Here is a 20,182-nt window from a genome sequence, read left to right as displayed (position 1 = left end):
ATTATATGCACTCAAGCAGTATAACAATGCTAAATAAATCACGCATATTCATACATCATTATTAATAAAATATGAAAATTACACATGAAATGGCTCTTAAGACAGAAGAAAAAAAATGCGAGACCATTTCATCACAAAATAAAATATATTTGAACATGCCAGAGGGCAGCTAATGTCTCTAAAGTTCCTAAAATAGAATTTTAGTTCTCTAAGAATAGTTTCTACTTTAAGCAGAAGATAAGTGTCCCGAAAAATTGCAACATATTTTGGGGCCGCTGAAAAAATTATGTTCCGCTGTCCGTAAACTGGAGAAAAATTGTTCACAATACTTTATTATCAAAGTTGAAGGCCAAATTCAGGGTGTTGGGAACGCCTTGTGCTAGCTTGCTCAAAAGCCATTATTTCTGCTCTGGTGAGAACATCATATCATTTAGACTCTCGAAAAAGCTGTCAACAGCTTCCTGTGAAAGTTCCATTAACTCGGAAAAAGATGTTACCATGCATTCATGAGCATGATTGCCTTCATTGATGTTTCGATCAGCATAGCTGACAGAAGGTCGTACCTGATCGATGCTGCTATCATCTTGAACCTCACTACCCCTCAATCGTAGTGGTGAAGTCTCCACGAATGCCGTCATCAGGATTGGTAGCCGCTGGGGACAGCACAATGCATGAGCCGTGACCGGACCCAACAAAGTTTCTGCATCCATTGGCGCATCCGATTGTAGCGTCAGACAGGTGTCCAACACGCATTCTTCTCCGCATAGCAAGCACCTTAATACAGGTAAAACACAGCTTTGCCACATTGGTCTAAATGAAAGAAACCAAGTCATGTTCAGGTCTCTAAGCCGGGACAGTCCAAGGATTTTAGATATCCGGTCCCGGTATCCAATGGCTAGGATTGTTTCTTCCCTTGTCGCAGGTGTTTTGTCTGTGACACGGTTTGCCATAGCGAAATAACAGGATCAAAAATAGGATTCCTGCCACTAGTCTCAAAAGGAGAGGAAGTCCACCAAAGATGGAATGGACAAAGTCCGGAAAAATACCCAGAATGGCTTTAAATGGTGTTAAAGCCCCCGAAAACACTGTCTTAAATACATTTGAGACTCCACTGGTATCAGAAATATTTAAGATTTCGTTCAGGATTTCTGCGAAATGTATGGGGGAATTAGTTGATAACAATGAATGAATCTCTGCCGTTGTCCTTGCAACTTGGAGATCATACGTTTCTTTTGATGACGTGAGCCTGGTCGGCGTCTGAAGGAGCACTGTTTTCATTCTGCTTAAAGTATCAACTCGAATGGAAGCAATTTTCAAATTCGGCCATAACCTTGCCTCCCTGTCTGGCATTGCGCTGGGGAACAATACTCGTTCACAGCACATGACCTTCGCAGTCGTACTTATGAGATAAGGTATTCCGGGCACCAAACTACAACATCTGCGGTCTACAATTATAATGTAACTCCCGTTCGATAGTCTCCTAAAGAATGGTTCTATTTGTGTCGCAGGTGTGCCTAGCTGGTGACATGAAAGGTTATTTGAGGGCCCTTCACAGGCTCCGTGTAAACTAATACCATTACACAGAAGTGTACCGCTTAGTGACATGGCACAATTATTGCCACTAAGAAACACTTTCCGGCCTTTATTACTGACACAAGCATGTGAATAGGGCAAGTTCCATGTTGACTTAATGTACCCTTTACCCAATTTTTCGTACATGCCAGCCTGTATATATTTTTGGCAGTATTGAAACCTGAAAGTAGATATTGGAATATTAATTATTCCATGTATTATCCATTTAATTTAATAATTTAATTGTGGGTTTATATAGCGCTAGGAATCGACTCCCGGAGGAGTATCTCCACGCTTCGACCGCTGGGGAACCCGTCCTGGCTCACCCTGAGAGATGGTCCCTGATGGGTATCTCTAAGGTGCGACCAAGCATCCCCGGCGGTCTGGGGGGGCCGTTGTGAAGATGAGGCAAGCTGATGCCCAGAGTTGCCGAGTGTGGTTTCTGACTAGAGTTGGCACCGAGGCGAGAATTATCGAGTCCGCTGACCCTGGTCCACGACCCTGCCGCGTCGGGAATCGAACCCTGGTCCCAGGCCGTTCTCTGCTTACGGGTCTGCCGCCTCTAACCAGTGAGCCACACTTCTCCACAAACTGACAGGTCGTCTGACATTGTCAATGGTAATCTCTCGAGTTTCTCAATGCTCAGGATTGTATAATCAGCACCCTTCTGTGCCATACTGATTTGTTTATCAGTAAGGTTAAAGATATTGAATAGTGACGTTGTGTTGATTAAACGCCAAGGCACATAGCCTGAACGCAAATTTTGTAACGTCCAGCCAAGTTGTACAATAGAACGCAATTGGGACTGACCGTGTTGTAACAACAGTAAGTCTTGCGATATTATGTCGATTGCTGAAGACACAATGCTGTCCAAAGAGTATATTCTGGAGGACAGAGTCATTAACCCATTGTCCACTACAGAATGTGATTTTTCCAAATTAATACGGTCAATTTCTCGTATTCTCTCTGACGTTTCAATTTGAGTTATTTTCCAGGCTTCGTTATAAGCTGCATATACAGAGGCTGCTATGAAGCGTTTTTGACGCTGTTTGCGCGGTCCCATAATGAAATCACGCAAGTCAGCACCATCAGTAAGTAAAGTAAGGTGTTGCTTAATTTCTGCCAGTGTGGATGTTTGTAGCCATTGAAGGCAGAGCTTGCCCACACTGTACGTGGTAATTATCCCTGGGTGTTGTCTTTGGGAATATCTAGGGTCTGGCCTTGTCAATTTGAACCCCTGGATTTTGTTCAGGAATCTGTCTTGACAGTTATTAGTATCTGTGGGCCAGATCAACCACTGTTTCCAATCAGGATGTGTTCTGTTTTGGCTTAATATATGGTTTACGTCTATCTCCTCATCTAGAGATATATTACCGTTTATTGATGGCTTTGGAATAGACGGTTTATTTAAGTCTTTGATTTTGGCTAGGCCAAGACAGGTAGTTTGTTGAACAGTGTCATTCAAAAATATAATTTGTTCTGGGATCATGCAGGCTCTAAACAATGATTCTATACCTTGTACTTGCCATTCCTTTGTACCCCAAACACTTTTTACTTCAACATTTTTGTCCCAGTAATCAAAACCAAATGTACTCATTTGCTCAAAAAATGAGTCTGAATATATCAATTTAGTGTTTGTAAGCATGGTCTTTGTACCTGTCTTATTTGATAATTTGAAATAAAATGTTTCTGCATTACTTGTGTTGAACCCTGAAAAATATGAATATTTGTCATAAAAAGTTCTTGAGCTACCTTTTGGAGGGGTTGCACAGTGTTCCCATTGATTATAATTTAAAACATTTCTAGGTTGTGCAGATTTATGCAGATAATGATTACTATAGTGATTATAGCAGAACATTTTATCATAATTAGACGAACCCTGCAAATAATCATGTTTTGTAAATTTAGCAGACATCACTAGGTCAGACATCATATTATTAATGCTTTCAACGTCCCAATCATCATCAACTGAGCTTGGTTTTACAAAGTCACTCAATGAGATCTTGATTTGATGTGGATACTTCAGGATTTCAACCGGACCATAGATTTCATAATCAGTATTGTCCCATGCTACCCCACCGGGTATAGGATTGGCTGTGAAGTTGACTGAAGAAAGTTCTCTTTTCCCGACGTGTGAAGACGTGTGGGGTTTGAGGACCAAGTTGATTTTCTGGCTTGCTGTGTCCATTTTAGCATATTTTCCCTCAATGAAGTGTCCCAAACATAGTACCATGATGAGCCAAAGTATGAGGATTAGTGCACCTAAGGCCACCCAGAATTCAATCCACGGAGAAATCAGATAGGTTTCTTTCAGATGTTGAAAAAGTTCCTTAGCTTTGTCTTTAAAGGTTTTTGTTGATGTTTGTTCCTTTGATTCACTCAGGTTTTCAGATGAATCATTGAAGTTGATGAAGTAACCCGATGCCGTTCTGTCTATTGTTCCTATTGTTTCAGGATTGCTGTTTGCTTTATTATTGTGTTTTGTTGCAGCAGCATAGTCATTTGTTACTTCATTGTAGATTGGTGTGTCTCTGCTAAATGTTTTTATTTGGGTTTTTAGAGGTTTAAGTTTCATAGCATTGTTGCATAGTCCTTGTTGTTGTTCTGTTGGCATTTCAAATGTGAGTAGCCTCTTAGATTGAACCTCTGTGTTTGTAGCAAACCTTGGTGTTCTACTACTTATCGGGAGTCCACTCGGCCTACTGTTCGTTATCGGCCACATGATTGTGGTTTTATCAGGTCGATTGATACAACTCTGTTCTCCTTTTTACCAGCAAGGGGCGGTAGTATTACTGATCTTGTCCCGTTGATAGACAAGACAGGAACTGCTTTTCTGTAAGAAGGCCCAAATTCCTTCTTTACCGCGATCTTTTCTCTGACTAGATCCCCGACTTTTGGAATCCAGACAGTTCTTGCTGGGACAGGTGGTTTTTCTTCAGTGGTCGTTGGCTGTTGTTTCAACTTTATGTTGCTCAGGTCTTTCCTTGTTTCGTTTAAGTCCTGTAAAATAGCCAAACGATCTTTGATATCAAAGCTTTTTTCTTTAACCACTGAAGTCTGACTGTCAAGATCTAAGACCATCATTCTAGTTGCAAACAATAATTCGTACGGACTGAATCCCCTCAGAGAATTTCTTGGCAGGTTATTTAGACTACGTTGGACACTTATTAGATGTTTGACCCACCCAGCTCCCGAACCTAATACCATTGCTTTATGCCTTTGGTTTTTTCTTTACACCATCCCGTTCCCTCAGGTAGGAAGTGAGAAGAGTCCCGCTATGCTATGCTCATTTGGCCATGTTTTTCATACGATTTAGGGCAAGAAGAAAAAACATTCAGCCAAACGTAGCATGCTTCTAGCGTATATGCCATTATAGACTCGCAAATCTTTTTACAACAGTCCTGGCGTCAGCCGATCGCTGGGGCCACATCCATATGAATCTCGTGCATGAATCCACTGCAACCAAGATATATTTATAGTTACCATCCCTTTCTAAGGGACCACAGTGGTCCAGGTAAACACAGGCTAATGGTTTATCCGAGATTAGAAGGGGCGTCTGCGCTGGTCGTCTCACTGTTGATACTTTCATTTTTTGACATATTTCACATTCTAGAACATAGTTCCGTGTTTGTCTTCTCATTTGTGGCCACCAGTATCTCTGTTTTAATAACGATACTGTGGCTGAGACGCCAGCATGTACAGAAGCAAGTCCTTCGTGTGCCGCTATGATTAGTCCTAACCTATGTTCCATGTTTGGAATTGCCCTATCCCCCACTCCAGGGATTCGAGCAAACAGAACATTGTTTGTATCAGTTATATATGAATACTTCACTGGAAAGCCTTTCGGGAGTGTTTCTATCGAATCTTTTTCTGTAGCGCTGACAGCTTGCAATATGTCGCTGTCTATTTTTGTTTTTGACCGGGTGATGGCAGCTACGGAAGCCGTTTGCACAGCTGCCTTCGCGGCCTCATCAGCCAATGAATTCCCTGCAACGTGAACGCCATCACGTTGATGACTCAGTGTATGTATCACGTGAGTCTTTGGTAGTTCTTTTTGCAAATGAACTACTTGTTCCCAAAGCATTTTATGCTTGATTGTGCCTCCTTTTGCATCCTTAAAACCATTCTGAAGCCAGATCTGCAAGTATTCATTGTAAGACTGAACGCAATAATACGAATCGCACACTATGAGTGTGGGGAATTCTCGATCGGTATTTTCAAGCGCCATCTTGAATGCCAGTAGTTCAGCTCGCTGAGCTGTACAATCTCCTAGAGATTGTGTTTTAGTGACCGCTGGTTTAAATTTCCCTTCGTGCCAGCGACCTTTAACAATCGCGCACGCAGCACTGTAAGCTTGTTTACCCCCCACTGCGGGTTGTGCTGATCCGTCTGTATATATTATACAGCCGTATTGTTCTAGAGGCAGAATTTCGATTGGCGGAGGACATTCAAATTCGTATTGGAGAAATTCTTGTGTTTTTAAGTTGGGATCAAATTCGTATACCACGTCTGTTGCAGCAAGAGAATTAGCCCACTGTATCCACCTTGGATGGAGTGCTTTAGCATTCGGAATGCTTGCATTTGTTACCGCCTCCAGGGCTGGTATCGGTGTCACGATGATTATTCGTTTACCTTGTGCTAGGGCCCGCTCCTTTGCTACAGCAGTCTGTACCGCGGTCAGAATTTTTTCCGTTGGACTGAATTTCATTTCAGCCTTTGTGTACAAGTGTGATTTGTATGCAATTGGTACCTTTTCTCCCTCATTAGAGGTCAGGTATGTGAATCCGCATCTTCCTGGGATGACTCGAATCACAAGATTGCTTGTGTTGTCACGTGTTTCTAATTTTGTTTTAATTAACATGTCTGTTTGTAAAGATCTCAAAATTTCTGTGTGTTTTTGAGTCCAATTGATTCTTTTAAAATCTGGTTTTATTAGATCATAAAGGGGTTTGATCCTTTCTGCGTAATTTGCAATGTATGTTCTTCCGAAATTTAGGAAGCCTAGAATTGATTGTAAGTTTTTTAGTGTTCTAGGAGCTTGGAGTACCGCACATTTCTCTAGGAAATTGTCAGCCAGGCTTTTGCCTTCACTTGATAATTCATATCCTAAAAACAGGACTGTTAGATGGGCAATTCTTGATTTTTTAAAGTTGAATTTGTAACCCTCTGCTGCGAACCCAAGTATTATGGTGTTCACTCTCTTCAAGTGAGTATCCAAGTCATCATCTGTTAGGTAAATGTCGTCGACATATGATAATGCCTCGTCATCGTATGTTTGTAGTAATTCTGTTACTCTCTTTGAGAATAATCCTGGGCTGTTCTTGTGCCCCTGGGGTAAACGGCAGAAGCTTTTTTGCGAGCCATTTACCGATAACGCAGTCAAATATCTGCTCTCTGGTGCTATATTTTGACAAAAGAACCCATTAGAGATGTCTAATGTTGTTTTGTATTTTTTGCGCACTATGTTATTCATTAGTGCAGCACTATGCGAGTTTTGCACTGCAAAGGTTTTGCAACATGAGTTAAGGTGTCTGTAATCCAAAACTAGACGATATGAGTTGTCTGGTTTGGAGACAGGAAACAAAGGATTGTTCATTTGTGAGGTGCAATTTTAATCACCCCCTGGTATTCAAGTTGATCCAGGATCTCTTTTACCTGTTTTTTAGCTTCTTGCTTAATTGGGTACTGCCTCTGTGCAGTAGGTTGTGATTTTAACTCGATTTTGTGGGGAGGAGAGTCCTCATCCCATCCTACATGATTTTTATATAAAGCAGGAGCTTGAGCTACTGCCCACTTTCTAGCAAGTGTATATTTTTTATGAATTGGAATGTAATTTGAGAAGGCAGGCATAATTATTTCTTCGCCATGAGGACACTCCCTGACAAACTCTGGAGGCCAGTCTCGTTCAGCTAGAAGGATGTCATAGCCCTTGGACAGATTATCCCAAAATAGTCCCCTTATTTTTCTAGTCTTATCCCCCTCTATACGCAATGTAATTTCATATATTTTATGAGGTTTGCTAACTCTGGTGTCTGCAGTTTCCACCTGAATGTATTCATTCGTGTCCACTGTCTCCAGATGATTCATAAGGACTTTGCGAGCTATGCTCACTTCTGCTGCACTGTCTAGCATTGTCTGAGCCCATTCTCCGTTTTTCAGCTGTGTTCTCAGTATTCTCGGCATCTTTGATTACTTTAATACTGGCTACCTTCTTTTTTGGAAATTGTAACTTTTTATTTGGATGAGCAGGTTCCTTGTCTTTGGACTTGACGTGCTCTTCCCTGTGTTCTGATCGTCCTCTTCTTTCCGATTTCTGCGAGGAAGTCTGAAAAGATTGAGAGGGACGTGTATCAATATCTTGATATCTATCAGGTTTCTTTATATTATCCCTATTTCTAAGGTTGTATTTTTTCCCAGAGGGCTCACTTTGGGGAGACCTGCGTCCTTGGTTCGGAGATCTTTCTCTCCGCCGAGGAGACCTTCCTCTGGACTGGAATCTTTTTTCTTTAGGATTGGATTGTTTGTTTCCATCCCAGCTCTTTTTTTGAGTGTTTAAATTATTTTTAATAAATATCTTTTCAGGACTTTAAATCAGTTGAGGTTTTACCGGTATTCCACCCAGACTATCTCTTCCTAGTTCTTCATAGGATTTCTCTATGATTCTGGCAATTTCAGTTGGTTGGTCTGCTATATCTGTCTCTTTTAACCTTTGGCGGATCGCCACGTTTGCTGCTTCTCCCTTTATGTTGGCTAATAATATAGCCGAGACCTGCTTGAAGTCCTTCAGTAATTTCATACCGAGAGTTAAAGCGGGTTCTGGACCGTATTCATCTTGAATTTGTTTTAGCACATCTGGTATTACTGACATGGATGGTACACCATGTGTTTTTGTGTATATGGAAGCAAAGACTATACCCCAAGTGTCACAGTCTTCCACGTGTGGTGCGATTCCCATTGGAAGACAGATAGTCAGAATCCTGTGTTTTTCTACCGGGGTGGTGTCTGGAAACACCGCCTCTATTTGAGTGATTTTTTGTGCTAGCCAGAAGGGTATTTGTTCCCGTTTTGCGGGTACTTTACCCAGACAGGACTGTATGTTCTGTGGTGTAATTTTATTTGTGTTACCCTGATGAGGGTTCAGCTGTGGAATTTTAACTGCTGGTTGGACTGTTGAAGTCCGCGTTACATATTGGACTAATTGTCTATGTATTTTGATTAGTTGTTTTAGCTGTATTAAAAGCTCTGCTGCAGGCATTTCTTCAATGTCTGGATGTGGTGTGTATCCGGCTAGGACCGGCCACGTTGCTCCTGGTCTACCTAGTGGACCGAGCCTGGTGATGTGATTATTATGTTTTAGGGCGCCATGAAACAAGAGCAGGTGCTCTTGGAATTTGAGTGGTATTTCCACCTCCTCGAAAGGAGTGTAGATATCCGGTGGTTCCTCTATTTTATAATAGTGGAACTCTTTTGTTACAGCGTTTGCTGCTGGAAAGTTTATCCATGAATAGAATACCTCTGTCTGCCGATATTCGTGTGCCTCAATTACGAATATGACTGTACCACCTCTTGGTGTCAGTCCATTTTCTATAAGTTTTAGGGTTATAGATTTCCTTATGTTGACCGGGATGAGTATTGCATTTGGGTCATTTACCAGCAGAGTATTGTCTGCTACTTTGTTTGTTGTTGTATAGCTTTATTTCGAAATATTTATCATTTCTTAAAAGCATTACAGTACAAAAACAATTTTAAAATCTAGAACAGTTGTGCAGTTCAACCATCAATACAGAAAAGCATTACAGTACAAGACAATTTAAAATGTACAACAATTGTGCAATTCAACCCTCTAGGATACATTATACAATAAACAGCAATATACCATCATTAGGAAGGGAAGAAAACACAGCATCAAATGGCTAAAACCAGAAGAGTCAGGATGGATGACCTTCATTGGAGGAGCAATGTCCTCACAGATCTTATCCTCCATGCCCATCCCAGAAATTTTGCCAGGCAACAAGCAAACAAAGGGTGAGTATCTGATCTTAGAATCTGTAAGGCCTCCAAGTGTGACCGGGTGCCCAACCTCAAGCAAAGAGGTTTCAGCCATCTACGGCGAAGTGCAACATACGCTGAACACTCAAACATTAGATGGGCGATGGACTCATCCCTGTTTGCACAGAAAGGACAGGTCGCAATGGTTTGCCAGGGTGGTTTCCAGCTCGCTGTCCATTTACCTAGGGGCAGAACTCCAACCCTAAATTTAAAATACAGTGCCCTATCCATCGGGTTAGAGATCAGGTCTAGGTAAGGTTCTCTAAGGGGGAGATCTTTAATAAGCAGAAACTCAGCAGCAGATCTACATAGTTTGAAGTGGTTCGCTCTCTCATTTGCCACCCACAACCAGAATATTTTCTTTAGCAGCTGTGTAGGTGGTGAAGATCTGTTGGCCCAAGCGTCTCCCAAGCCCAGTTCGTAAAGGAGGCGCTTTACTTCCATGAGCCAACCGATCTTATGCCAGCCCGGGGTTGAGAGGAGTTCACGCAGGGCGTCTGCGTAGCTTGAGAGTTCAGGAACATTCCATATGCGGGCCCATAGTAGAAGAGGGCGTAGCTTTGCTTGCTCAGATATGGGGCGTGTGCCTGTATCAAGTAGGAGAGGGAGAGTGGGAGAGCTGTGAGGTAGCCTCATTAGATCTTTATGAAATTTGTTCTCAAGATGGGTCAGGGTGTCAAATTTCTGCGTACCCCAGAGCTCTGCCCCATACAACGCCGCACTCACTGCTTTTGCCCTATAAATATCTAATATCACCCCGATGGGTTTAAGGGGTGAGGCACGATGTTCTTTTAATAATGCACCTGTGACCCTCCTATGAGTCAGAATGATTTTTTGATGGTGGGCCTTCCAACTCATAGAGTCACGGAGTCGGATGCCTAAATAATCGAATTCCCTTACCCTTTCGAGTGGGACTGAGTCAAGGGTTGGAGGGTGTACTGTCTTCCTAGGGGGGTTCAACACCAGGAACTTAGTTTTGCTGATGTTAATGGCCAAGCCCCTGGAGTCACAGAACTCCTGGAACCTTGAGAGCAACGTTTGGAGGCCTAGCGGGGTTTTCGAGATCAACAGGGTATCATCTGCAAACAGGAGAGTTGGTATCTTCCTGCCCGGCAGGGAGGGTGCATCTGCTGGTAGTTTAAGAAGATGCTCCACCACTCCGTTTAGATATAGTGAGAACAGAGTGGGGGCTAGCACACACCCCTGGCGGACGCCCCTGTCTACAGAGATACGAGGTGTTTTTTGGCCCTGTGCGCCCCATCTAATTTGAGCAAAGTTGCTTTCGTGGAACTTGATGATCAATGCCAGCAGGTACGGGGGGGATGCCCAAGCCCTCAAGAACAGCCCACAATTGGTTACGTGGAACTAGGTCAAAGGCAGTCCGCAGATCTATAAAAGCGAGATACAGACTGCCTTTGCCCAGCTTAACCACTTTCCAATAAAGCATTAGAAATCGAAATGTCTGCTCAATCGTGCCCGTTCCTGATCTAAAACCGGCCTGGAAGTCAGACAAGACCTGCTTTTCTTCGGCCCACTGCAGGATCCTCCCTAAAACTACTTTCCCTGCTACCTTCTGGGTAGAATCAAGCAGACTTATGGGACGGTAGTTGGCAGGGTCGTCCCTACAACCTTTTTTAAAAATCGGGACGACTTCCGCACCCCTCCACGAGTCCGGGAGGCATCCACCAGACATGGCCTCATTCAAAACCAGGGCAATGAGTGAGCTCCACACCTCCGTGTTGGTCCGGAGCAAATCGCCAGGGACACCATCTGGACCTGCCGCCTTATTAGGAACAAGACGCCTAATTGCTTCTTCAACCTCCTTAGCTGCAAAGGTGTGGTCTAGATCTGTATTGGCTACCGGGACGCTGTGTCTGGAACCCCTATTCTGTCCAGGAGCCCCTAATGGATTAGAGTAGAGCTTGGAAAAATGTGCCAACCAGGCCTCCCCTGTGATATTACATGTCAGCAATGAGTCGACCGGCCTATCCCTGCCTCTGAGCAAGGCCCAGAAACCCCTCGAATCCTTTTTGGAGCTGGCGTCCATTAGATCTCTCCAAAAATTTCTTTCATGGGTATCCTTTGCCACTGCTTGGGCTTTTTTGTAATTTTTCCTAGCGAGTGTAATCTGAAGAGAGTCTTTCTCTCCAACCGCCCGGATGAGATCGCTTTTGGCTGCACGACAGGCAGAGGAGTACCATTGGTCTCTACCCTTAATTGCCGATCTCCGAGGGGCCCTGGCCCTACCCTGAGGAACTAGAAACAGGTTGCTAAGGGATGCGATGGTCTCTGTAAACGTCGGAAGAACGTCGTTATCAGAATCCGACGCACCTAAATGGTGCTTTACTTTTAACATTATGTTCCCAGCTTGCGCCATTCTCACTTCGTCCGCGGCAACTCTCGCCCATTTTAAACGCCTACCACAATTGGATGGTACAACTTCGTGGGATGATTTCCAATTGGATCGAGGCAATGGAAGATTCCCTTCTTCCCACGGGAGGGCAAGGGTTAGGACCAAGGGATTATGATCACTATCGGTTGTTTGTTGGACTTCCATGTCATGGAAATACTGCCATAAGTTATGGTTTAGCAGTATATAGTCTATTCTAGAGGTGTAGCCCACCCTATTAAAGGTGTGCGCACCCCTAGAGTCTGATTTAGATCGGCCATTAGTGGCCCTAAGATCATGTTCTAAACAGAGAGAATTAATATCAATGACATTCTGGGTCCATTTTTTAATTGGATCAAGAACGAGCAAAGGAATGCCTCTCTTAGCATCGTCTTCCCAGGTGTCCAGGATGTCTTCGCTGGCTAACGGTTCGAAACAGCAGTTGAAATCTCCAGCCAGGACAATGAGGGAGTCAATGTTGCAACCACTGAGCTCCTCTTCAACTCCAGTTGAAGATAGCAATGAATTCCCCCCCCCTGGTCCCCCTGAGATACAGATTGAACACCTCTAACTTCCTGCCCCCCGGGCACTGTATAGTGAGTCTCAGGAGGTCAGGAGATTGGATATTTATGTGTCTTATGGAAAGTCCCAGTGTGATACTGACCCAGATAAGAAGGCCACCTGAAGGGCGGCCTTTACTGCCCTGTGATTTGGATGCCGGTACAGAGTAGGTCGTAAAACCTACCCTGTGGAAGGGCTCCAAGCACCAGGTTTCTTGAAGGAGGCAGATCCCAAAGGGGTCCAAAAAAGAGTTCCAATCTGGTTTATTGAAATTTCGAGCAAGCCCTGCCACATTCCAACTTAAGATCATGAGCTGGGGATTATCTATGGATCTATTGCGGATCGAGGGGGCTAGGGCAGGGGAGTCAGTGTTAAAGCCGAGAGGCCGGGAAAACTGAAGAGGAATTGTGGGGGGGGACGGAGCAAAAACTATCTCACTCGCAATTGCAATAGCACTGATGGTACAATTGGTGTTGAGAGAATGCAGCGAGCCCTGTACAGGCAAAGCCTGAGGCCTAGTTTGGATAGGGGGGACAGGGCTAGTCCCGACAAGGGTAGTCGACAAGGGAAAAAAACCAACTTCCACCAAAGCTACATGAGGTTGAATCGGTGGTGCCAGGTCAGGAGGCATAGGTAGTCAGTCAACATCTTCGAGACAGTCATACCTGTTTGAGGTTGTTATCCCGAGCCAACCTCTGGCTGGATTATGCTCTTTAGAGTAATACCCCCAACTGGGCTGATAGGGAACCATGGACCAATTGCCCCCGTGTGAGTATACATCGCGGGGTGGATAGAAGAAAGACAATGGCCTCGGGGCAATAGAAGAACCCCCATCCTCAACAGCCCAGGAACAAATATGACTAGCCGTGTAAGGGTCTTCAAACGTCACGACTATACAATCACCGGGAATGGATTTCCTTGTAGAACCCACCCACGGTACTCTACGTACCATTTTGACTCTGCTCGTCCCACCATTTGGGATCGGTCTGTACGTATTAAGCCAGTGCATGACCTTATTATGTAAAGACCGATGATATTCGTGGTGGCCGTTCGCTGCCTCCGGTACGCCAGTCAGAACCACCACGTAATCATTGGCTTCTGGAGGGAGATCAATGTACCCCCCTCGGAAATTACTCTTGATGTGAGGGCCCCCAGTAGGACGGAGGGAAGTTTTATTCTGGGAGACCTGAATAGGGCGGAGGGTGGAACTATTAGGATTCTGCCTCCTAGAAGCAGCCATGTTAGTGCGGGTATGTATTTGTGAGGTGGAAGCATTTGGGATGTTAACCCCGGGCGGGGATGCAGAATTTGTGGTGACGACTCTCTTGGTACGTGGTTTAGGGATAGGCTGAGTGGGACAAGGCGCAATAGGGTGGGAAGTTAGGCCATGCGGGGCTGTAGAGGAAGGGATTAAAGCCTGAGGAGCAGTGTTATTCTCTATCAAACCTTGGTGTTCGAGTCCTCTCAAGCCAAGTGTAGCCAAGGCTATAATGCTTTTCTCCATCTCTAGGAGATGGTTCTCGATTCGAGAGAGTCTTAAATCCAGGGGAGATAAGAGGCTTTTAGGGTTTCCCAAACTACACCTATAAATTCCCCTTCCCTCCCCTCCTGGTCGTTTAGGTAGAGGTCTGCTTTCTCAGTAGGTGTATTGCTTTTGATAGCAGCAGGAACTACCCCATCATTATCAGTACACCACGGAGCCTGTGGGAAAGTGTGGAGCCTTCCCAATCTACCGTCAGCTGAGATGTTGACAGCGTTAGGTAAGTGTGGCCCCATGGTTTTAGCCTTCTTATGTGAGGAAGTCGATCTAGGAGTACGTTTTCTTTTGTGCGGATTGTCCTGAATACTGTCTAGTCCTCCGTAGCAAGTGGACACATTAGAAATATCTGGGGAATAAGAAGTGGGGGAAAGAAGATGATGAGGGCTAACCACAGGGTTGGACAAGCTTTCGGGCAAAGGTAGTGGACACGGGGGTGGCGAAGGGATAGGCAAAACTGAATTGTCGTGAACATCGGCTATCGTTGTTACACACTGTTGGTTGTGCAAATGCTTCGGAGTGATGGCTGATGCTATGTGCCCTAGGGAAGATTTCTTGGAGTTAGCAAACTCTAGCGACAGTTTCCTAGCAGCCGCCAGGTCAAGGGACACTCTAGTTTGGAGTTTGGTAATCTCCTGGTCTATGGCGATATTTGTGCGTGTGATAAAATCATCCATAGGACCATTGTGAACCAACCCCCCCTTGCCAGCCCTATTACGAGTGACACGAGTACTCATAATTACAAAAATAAACTACCAGCCTAGACGGAGTTAGTGGCCGATGTCAGTTAGGGAGAAGGCAAGGATAGGGCATAAGAGAAGGGGCCCAGACCAGACCTCTCAGACCTCGAACGGCCTCAAACGGCCCGCTCTTAGCCCGGTCTTCGCCCCGAGCTGCGTCCCGCGCTGCGGGAGTCCCGTTCCTAGAAGTAGAGACCGTTGTGGGCGGGCCACGGGGAGAGCGGACCGGAAGGTCTGGCAGGGTCACGCAGGGACTCCTGGGCAACGGAGTCCCTGCACACGCTCGCAGCCCCGCTGTGCCTCACACCCAGGCCCTTCTCCACAACAGCGCCAGGTGCAGCACTCGAAGTCCAGCCCCCAGCCAAGGAAGGCGAAGCGGCACCCGCGGAACGGGTGCGGCGAGCTTCAGGAAGCAACAGGCAGCAAAATCCCAAGTAAGCGCCAGGTACAAGCGCTAGGAGTGATTGTGGCATCCCAGGGAGCAGTTGGCAAAAGGAGATAAAGTACCCTCCTGTGGGCGGTGGGCGGGCCACGGGGAGAGGGGACCGGAAGGTCTGGCAGGGTCACGCAGGGACTCCTGGGCAATGGAGTCCCTGCACACGCTCGCAGCCCTGCTGTGCCTCACACCCAGGCCCTTCTCCACAACAGCGCCAGGTGCAGCACTCGAAGTCCAGCCCCCAGCCAAGGAAGGCGAAGCGGCACCCGCGGAACGGGTGCGGCGAGCTTCAGGAAGCAACAGGCAGCAAAATCCCAAGTAAGCGCCAGGTACAAGCGCTAGGAGTGATTGTGGCGTCCCAGGGAGCAGTTGGCAAAAGGAGATAAAGTACCCTCCTGTGGGCGGTGGGCAGGCCACGGGGAGAGCGGACCGGAAGGTCTGGCAGGGTCACGCAGGGACTCCTGGGCAATGGAGTCCCTGCACACGCTCGCAGCCCCGCTGTGCCTCACACCCAGGCCCTTCTCCACAACAGCGCCAGGTGCAGCACTCGAAGTCCAGCCCCCAGCCAAGGAAGGCGAAGCGGCACCCGCAAAACGGGTGCGGCGAGCTTCAGGAAGCAACAGGCAGCAAAATCCCAAGTAAGCGCCAGGTACAAGCGCTAGGAGTGATTGTCTGCTACTAGGAGTTCAGCTGCTATTCTAGCTGTCTCCCTTTCTTCATCACTGTCTATCATTTTACCGACAGGAAGGTTATTCTGTTTGTTTGCAGATCAGGTTTCTATGGAAACAAAGATTAGATGCACAATATTTTGGAACAGTGTATCCTTCAACGTTGACTAAACCAAGAACCATGCATAGGAGTCTCCTCCTGCGAGGTTTGGCGGATATGACCTTTCACCCACTCCAGACGTCTTTGGAGTATTATGGGGAAAAAAAGGGGTTCTGTGTGAAAAAGCACGACTGAGTTACTCTAATGTCTTGCGTTAGTTTTATCGCCTATCCAAACGTTTGGGCGCCATGTAGTGTAGTTCCTATTATCCCAATAGGCTCTGCGCATTGGAATAATACCTTCAATAGTATAGACCTAGGACAGAGGTTAACTAGGTCTTCTACTGACGATATTAGACTTAAAGTTTTTGGTTTTGCCAGCTAGCTCAGAGTTCACTAGAAACTTTCTCGAATAGGCAAGGAGGAGTTTAACCTCCCTGGATAGACAAGAAGGGATTTAGTTTCTGACAACCATAGAACATGACAACTTTGCTCTCCCCTAATCAAGAGTGTATCTCTAGAGTCGTGTGAAAACAAAAGACAACTTATTTTACTCAGTCAGTTCAGTGCATTCTTAGTTTCACCAGATTGTAGAGAAAAGGAAGAGACGGGCGTGTTCAATAAAAGATGTTATTTATTGATCAGTCTCTTTTCTCGTACAAGAGAAATGAATCGATATTATTGCGATACTTATGGTTAAGTAAAGTGCATACAATAAAAGCAGAAGTATAAAATAATACTGCAGAAGCATTGATATGGTTTCTAAGCCATATGATATTTAAAACTGATAAAATAGATACATACATATATACATTTGACTAATCGTACTCAACTGGTGCTTCTAACCACGCCTACCCCAGTGTACCTGACCTAAGCCTAATACGTGGGCGGGAGTAGATAAGTAGCAGTTTAAGTTAAGTTTGTTTTGCCAAGTGACTGACTCAAGAATTCTCTGCAAGGGGTTATGCAGTTCTGTACCTGAGATCTAGAATGGTTGAGGGCTGGTATCTCTCGTCTCTGGTCTTGATATTCCAGCTGCCTGCGAGGGCTGCTTGGAAGCGCCGGAGCTGGATTTCTCGGCAGGAGAAAAGCAACGTCTCGTTCTCAGCGCGTCAGGAAGGCGGGGCAGCGCCAGTGGGGTCCGCTCTGTGCTGGCCTCTTCGGCAAGTCTCGCTGCTCCGATCTCGTCACCACCGCGTGTGTTTGCTTAAGGCAATGTCGGTAATATTTATACCTGTAAGGTGCCGAGATTGACGTAAGGATGGACATGGATACGTCAATAAGGATGTCATATGAACGGGCTCGTTCGCACATTCTTTTGCTGAAGTTCTCGGTGAAATCAAAACAATGGCCGCAGGGATTTTCCCAGGTTGTCATAGGTTTGATTTGTTTTGAGAACTCCGTATGCCTTATCAGGGGCTGGAGGAATAGTGCTTGCCTAATTAGATGGCAAGCGTTATGACCTAATCAGATAACGCGTTCCTGTGCCGTGGTGTGGCTTAATCAGATAACGGTTTTTTGTACCGTGGGATGGCTGCTAGTTAATTATTAACCAGAACAGGGTCAGGAATAGGGGGATCGATACAGAACCTATAGGAATACATCACAGTTTCAAAGATTCTCAGATCAAGATGAGGAGGCAATTTGCTGGCCTATTTGGCCTCTAAAATTTGGAATTCCTTCCCATCTGTTAATCCCCTCCCACATCATTGCAGTTTGACTTGTGCTTTATTGGTTTTAGTGATGGGAGGCCTCCAGGTAGCCATGCGCTTTACAAGTGTTATAGAACCGAATAGAGCCACGCAGTCTTAAATAAGGTGTCTGTAGAAATACGAATAAGATCGAGCACTTCCATATCTGATGGTTCTTTTTAGCTAAACAAGTGATCTTCAAGTTTTGCACCCACTGAGTGCTGGTAGCATGGAGTGTAGTTTGCACCATGCCCCTGGAATGTCCTAAAATTTGTTCAAGCGGTTCCCGGAGCTAGTGACTGCTAAATAGATGACTTCTCATGTTCTATTTTGACAGGCTTCGCCAGAGATCGGTAGTGAAATTCTGAAAGGGGACTTGAAGAACCTTGAGGAAGAGACTGCACATCTCCAATCCCAGCTCAGTGACTCTCTGAAGCAACTGCACCAGAAAGAGCTGAGAATCCAACAGTTGAACAGCAAAGTGAGTACATTCATAATTTCTTTCTTCTAGTAGATATCCATTTCTTTAATACAACTTTTAATTGATTTCAACTTTTACAATCGGTTCCGGGCCATTGTCACATAAATGAACAACTTAGATAGATGACATATCTTCCCCAACACAAACAGCCCAATAAGCATATTGTATCGGCTCTGTGTACCTCTGCTAACCCCTCTTCTCCCTCCCCCAGTCTTCAGATGGGATAAGTCACTCCAAAAGTCCAGATTTCCTCATCCATGGCATGGTTCAAATTGTCTTGTTGTTCAAGGAAGATCCCGTTATGTCTGGTCCAGTCGGCCCGTATTTTATAGTGTTTCTGTGGACACCCTCTTGCCATGTAAATGGGAATTTCCTGGCTCATGCATCGATCTGAGCCTACCTCCCACATTTCTAGGGCGGGAGGTTCTACGCTTTTCCATGCCTTGGCTATGTCCCTCTTGGCAACAACCAGTCCTAACCATATTAGGGCCATCTGGCATCTATTATTGTCGATGTCTGTTGTGATATGAAGAGTAAATGTAGGGTCCCTTGGTAGTCTCCATCCCAGCACATGTCGCAAACACTCAAGCACCCCCTCCCTGAAGGAAACAAACAGTTCACATGTCCAGACAGTATACAGCAAATCACCCTTCTGTACCCCACGCTCCAAACATCGCCCCCATCTTCCACTAACGTTTCTGTGTGAAATAAAGTCTGTGTAGATACTTTAATTGTATTAACCTGCTTTGAGAGGCAATTGTTGCTTTTTGGGGGAGTCAAGATCCTCTCTCCAATCGGCTTCTGTTAGGGGTCCCAGATCCCCAACCCACGCTGTCCATAGTTGGTCAAACGTATCTTTAGAGTTGATTACCAATGAGCGGTCTACTTAGGATATTTTGTGGGTGATTAATTTGCAGAGTAGGATCTTGGATTATATGGGACTATGCTCGGTCAAGGCTGTGATGTGGAGCATGAGGGTGTGTTGGAGTTGTAAGTATCTGAAATATTGACTGTGATGTAGGTCATTCTCCCCCCTATAAATCTGCAAATAATTTCTTCGCCAGACCGGACATGGCATCTCCCAGTTTAAAGACGCCAATTATGTCCCAGGACCTGAAGCCCTTTCGTTCAGCCACTTGTCGCAGTGCAGATCCACAGCACAGGAGGGTTCATTTACTCAAGAGTCCTGTCCACTTCAAGACTTTGTGAGTGTCTCTCCATATTTCAATTCCTAGCTTTGTAGCCGGTGGTAGAGGCTCAAGGGGAGAGTTACTATAGAACAGGTGTAAGATTAGTGTGTCTTTCTGCACCCATCTTGCTACAGCGAAGGTGGGGACTTCCATTGTGGCGAACCACCATTCATTGATGACAATCAGATGTGATGCCCTATAATAAGAGACAATGTTCAGAGTGGCAATGCAGCCATCGTAAGTCAACTTGTAGCATTAGATAGGGCAATTTGTGAGGATTGATGGGCTGAATAATACTTTCCCATGACCTTTGTGAGTTGCTTGTGATAGAAACACTAAGATATTTGAAGCTGACCCATTCTACAGCTGACCAGGTGCAGCCTAAGGGTTATATCGAGGTCTTGGCTTTGTTGATGGTGAGGCTTGAGAATCTGATGAAAATATGCATTATTTTAAGGCTCGAGGCCCTTATTCTTGTGGGTCGTCTGAAGGCTGAATCGTGACACGGCGCAAGTCTCCCATTTCTAGGATGCAGGACTTGTGTGTAGTGTCTGTGCCATTCCAAAGTGCTCTCCTCTTGTAGGTCTCCCCTTAAATTTAGGGTGCTTCTTAAGACACAGATTTGTATGTGGGTTCCATATTTGTCATCTTGGCCTTGAGAGCTTAGGGACAGTTTAATTCACAGGGCACACTTTATATTCATTCCTCCTCGAGATAGACAGAAATGCCAGGCGATACTATTGAATTGTCTGGTTGCCACTGTTGGGTA

General features: G+C 45.2%; 1 protein-coding gene across 4 annotated transcripts in view; it reads left to right on the top strand.

Moving 5' to 3' along the window:
* The window catches only part of LOC144820657 (golgin subfamily B member 1-like), a 290,085-nt gene that overhangs the window by 230,550 nt on the left and 39,353 nt on the right, over positions 1-20,182 (top strand). For all 4 annotated transcript variants that reach the window (XM_078677950.1, XM_078677951.1, XM_078677952.1 and 1 more), the window contains one exon: positions 18,080-18,223. In XM_078677950.1, coding sequence (XP_078534076.1) covers positions 18,080-18,223 — 144 coding nt within the window. The remainder of the gene's footprint in view (positions 1-18,079; positions 18,224-20,182) is intronic.

This window comes from Lissotriton helveticus, chromosome 1_1 (genome assembly GCF_964261635.1).
Source record: "Lissotriton helveticus chromosome 1_1, aLisHel1.1, whole genome shotgun sequence".
NCBI classification, from domain to species: domain Eukaryota; kingdom Metazoa; phylum Chordata; class Amphibia; order Caudata; family Salamandridae; genus Lissotriton; species Lissotriton helveticus.
Note: the sequence above shows the minus strand (reverse complement) of the source record. Positions and strands in the feature narration are given on the sequence as shown.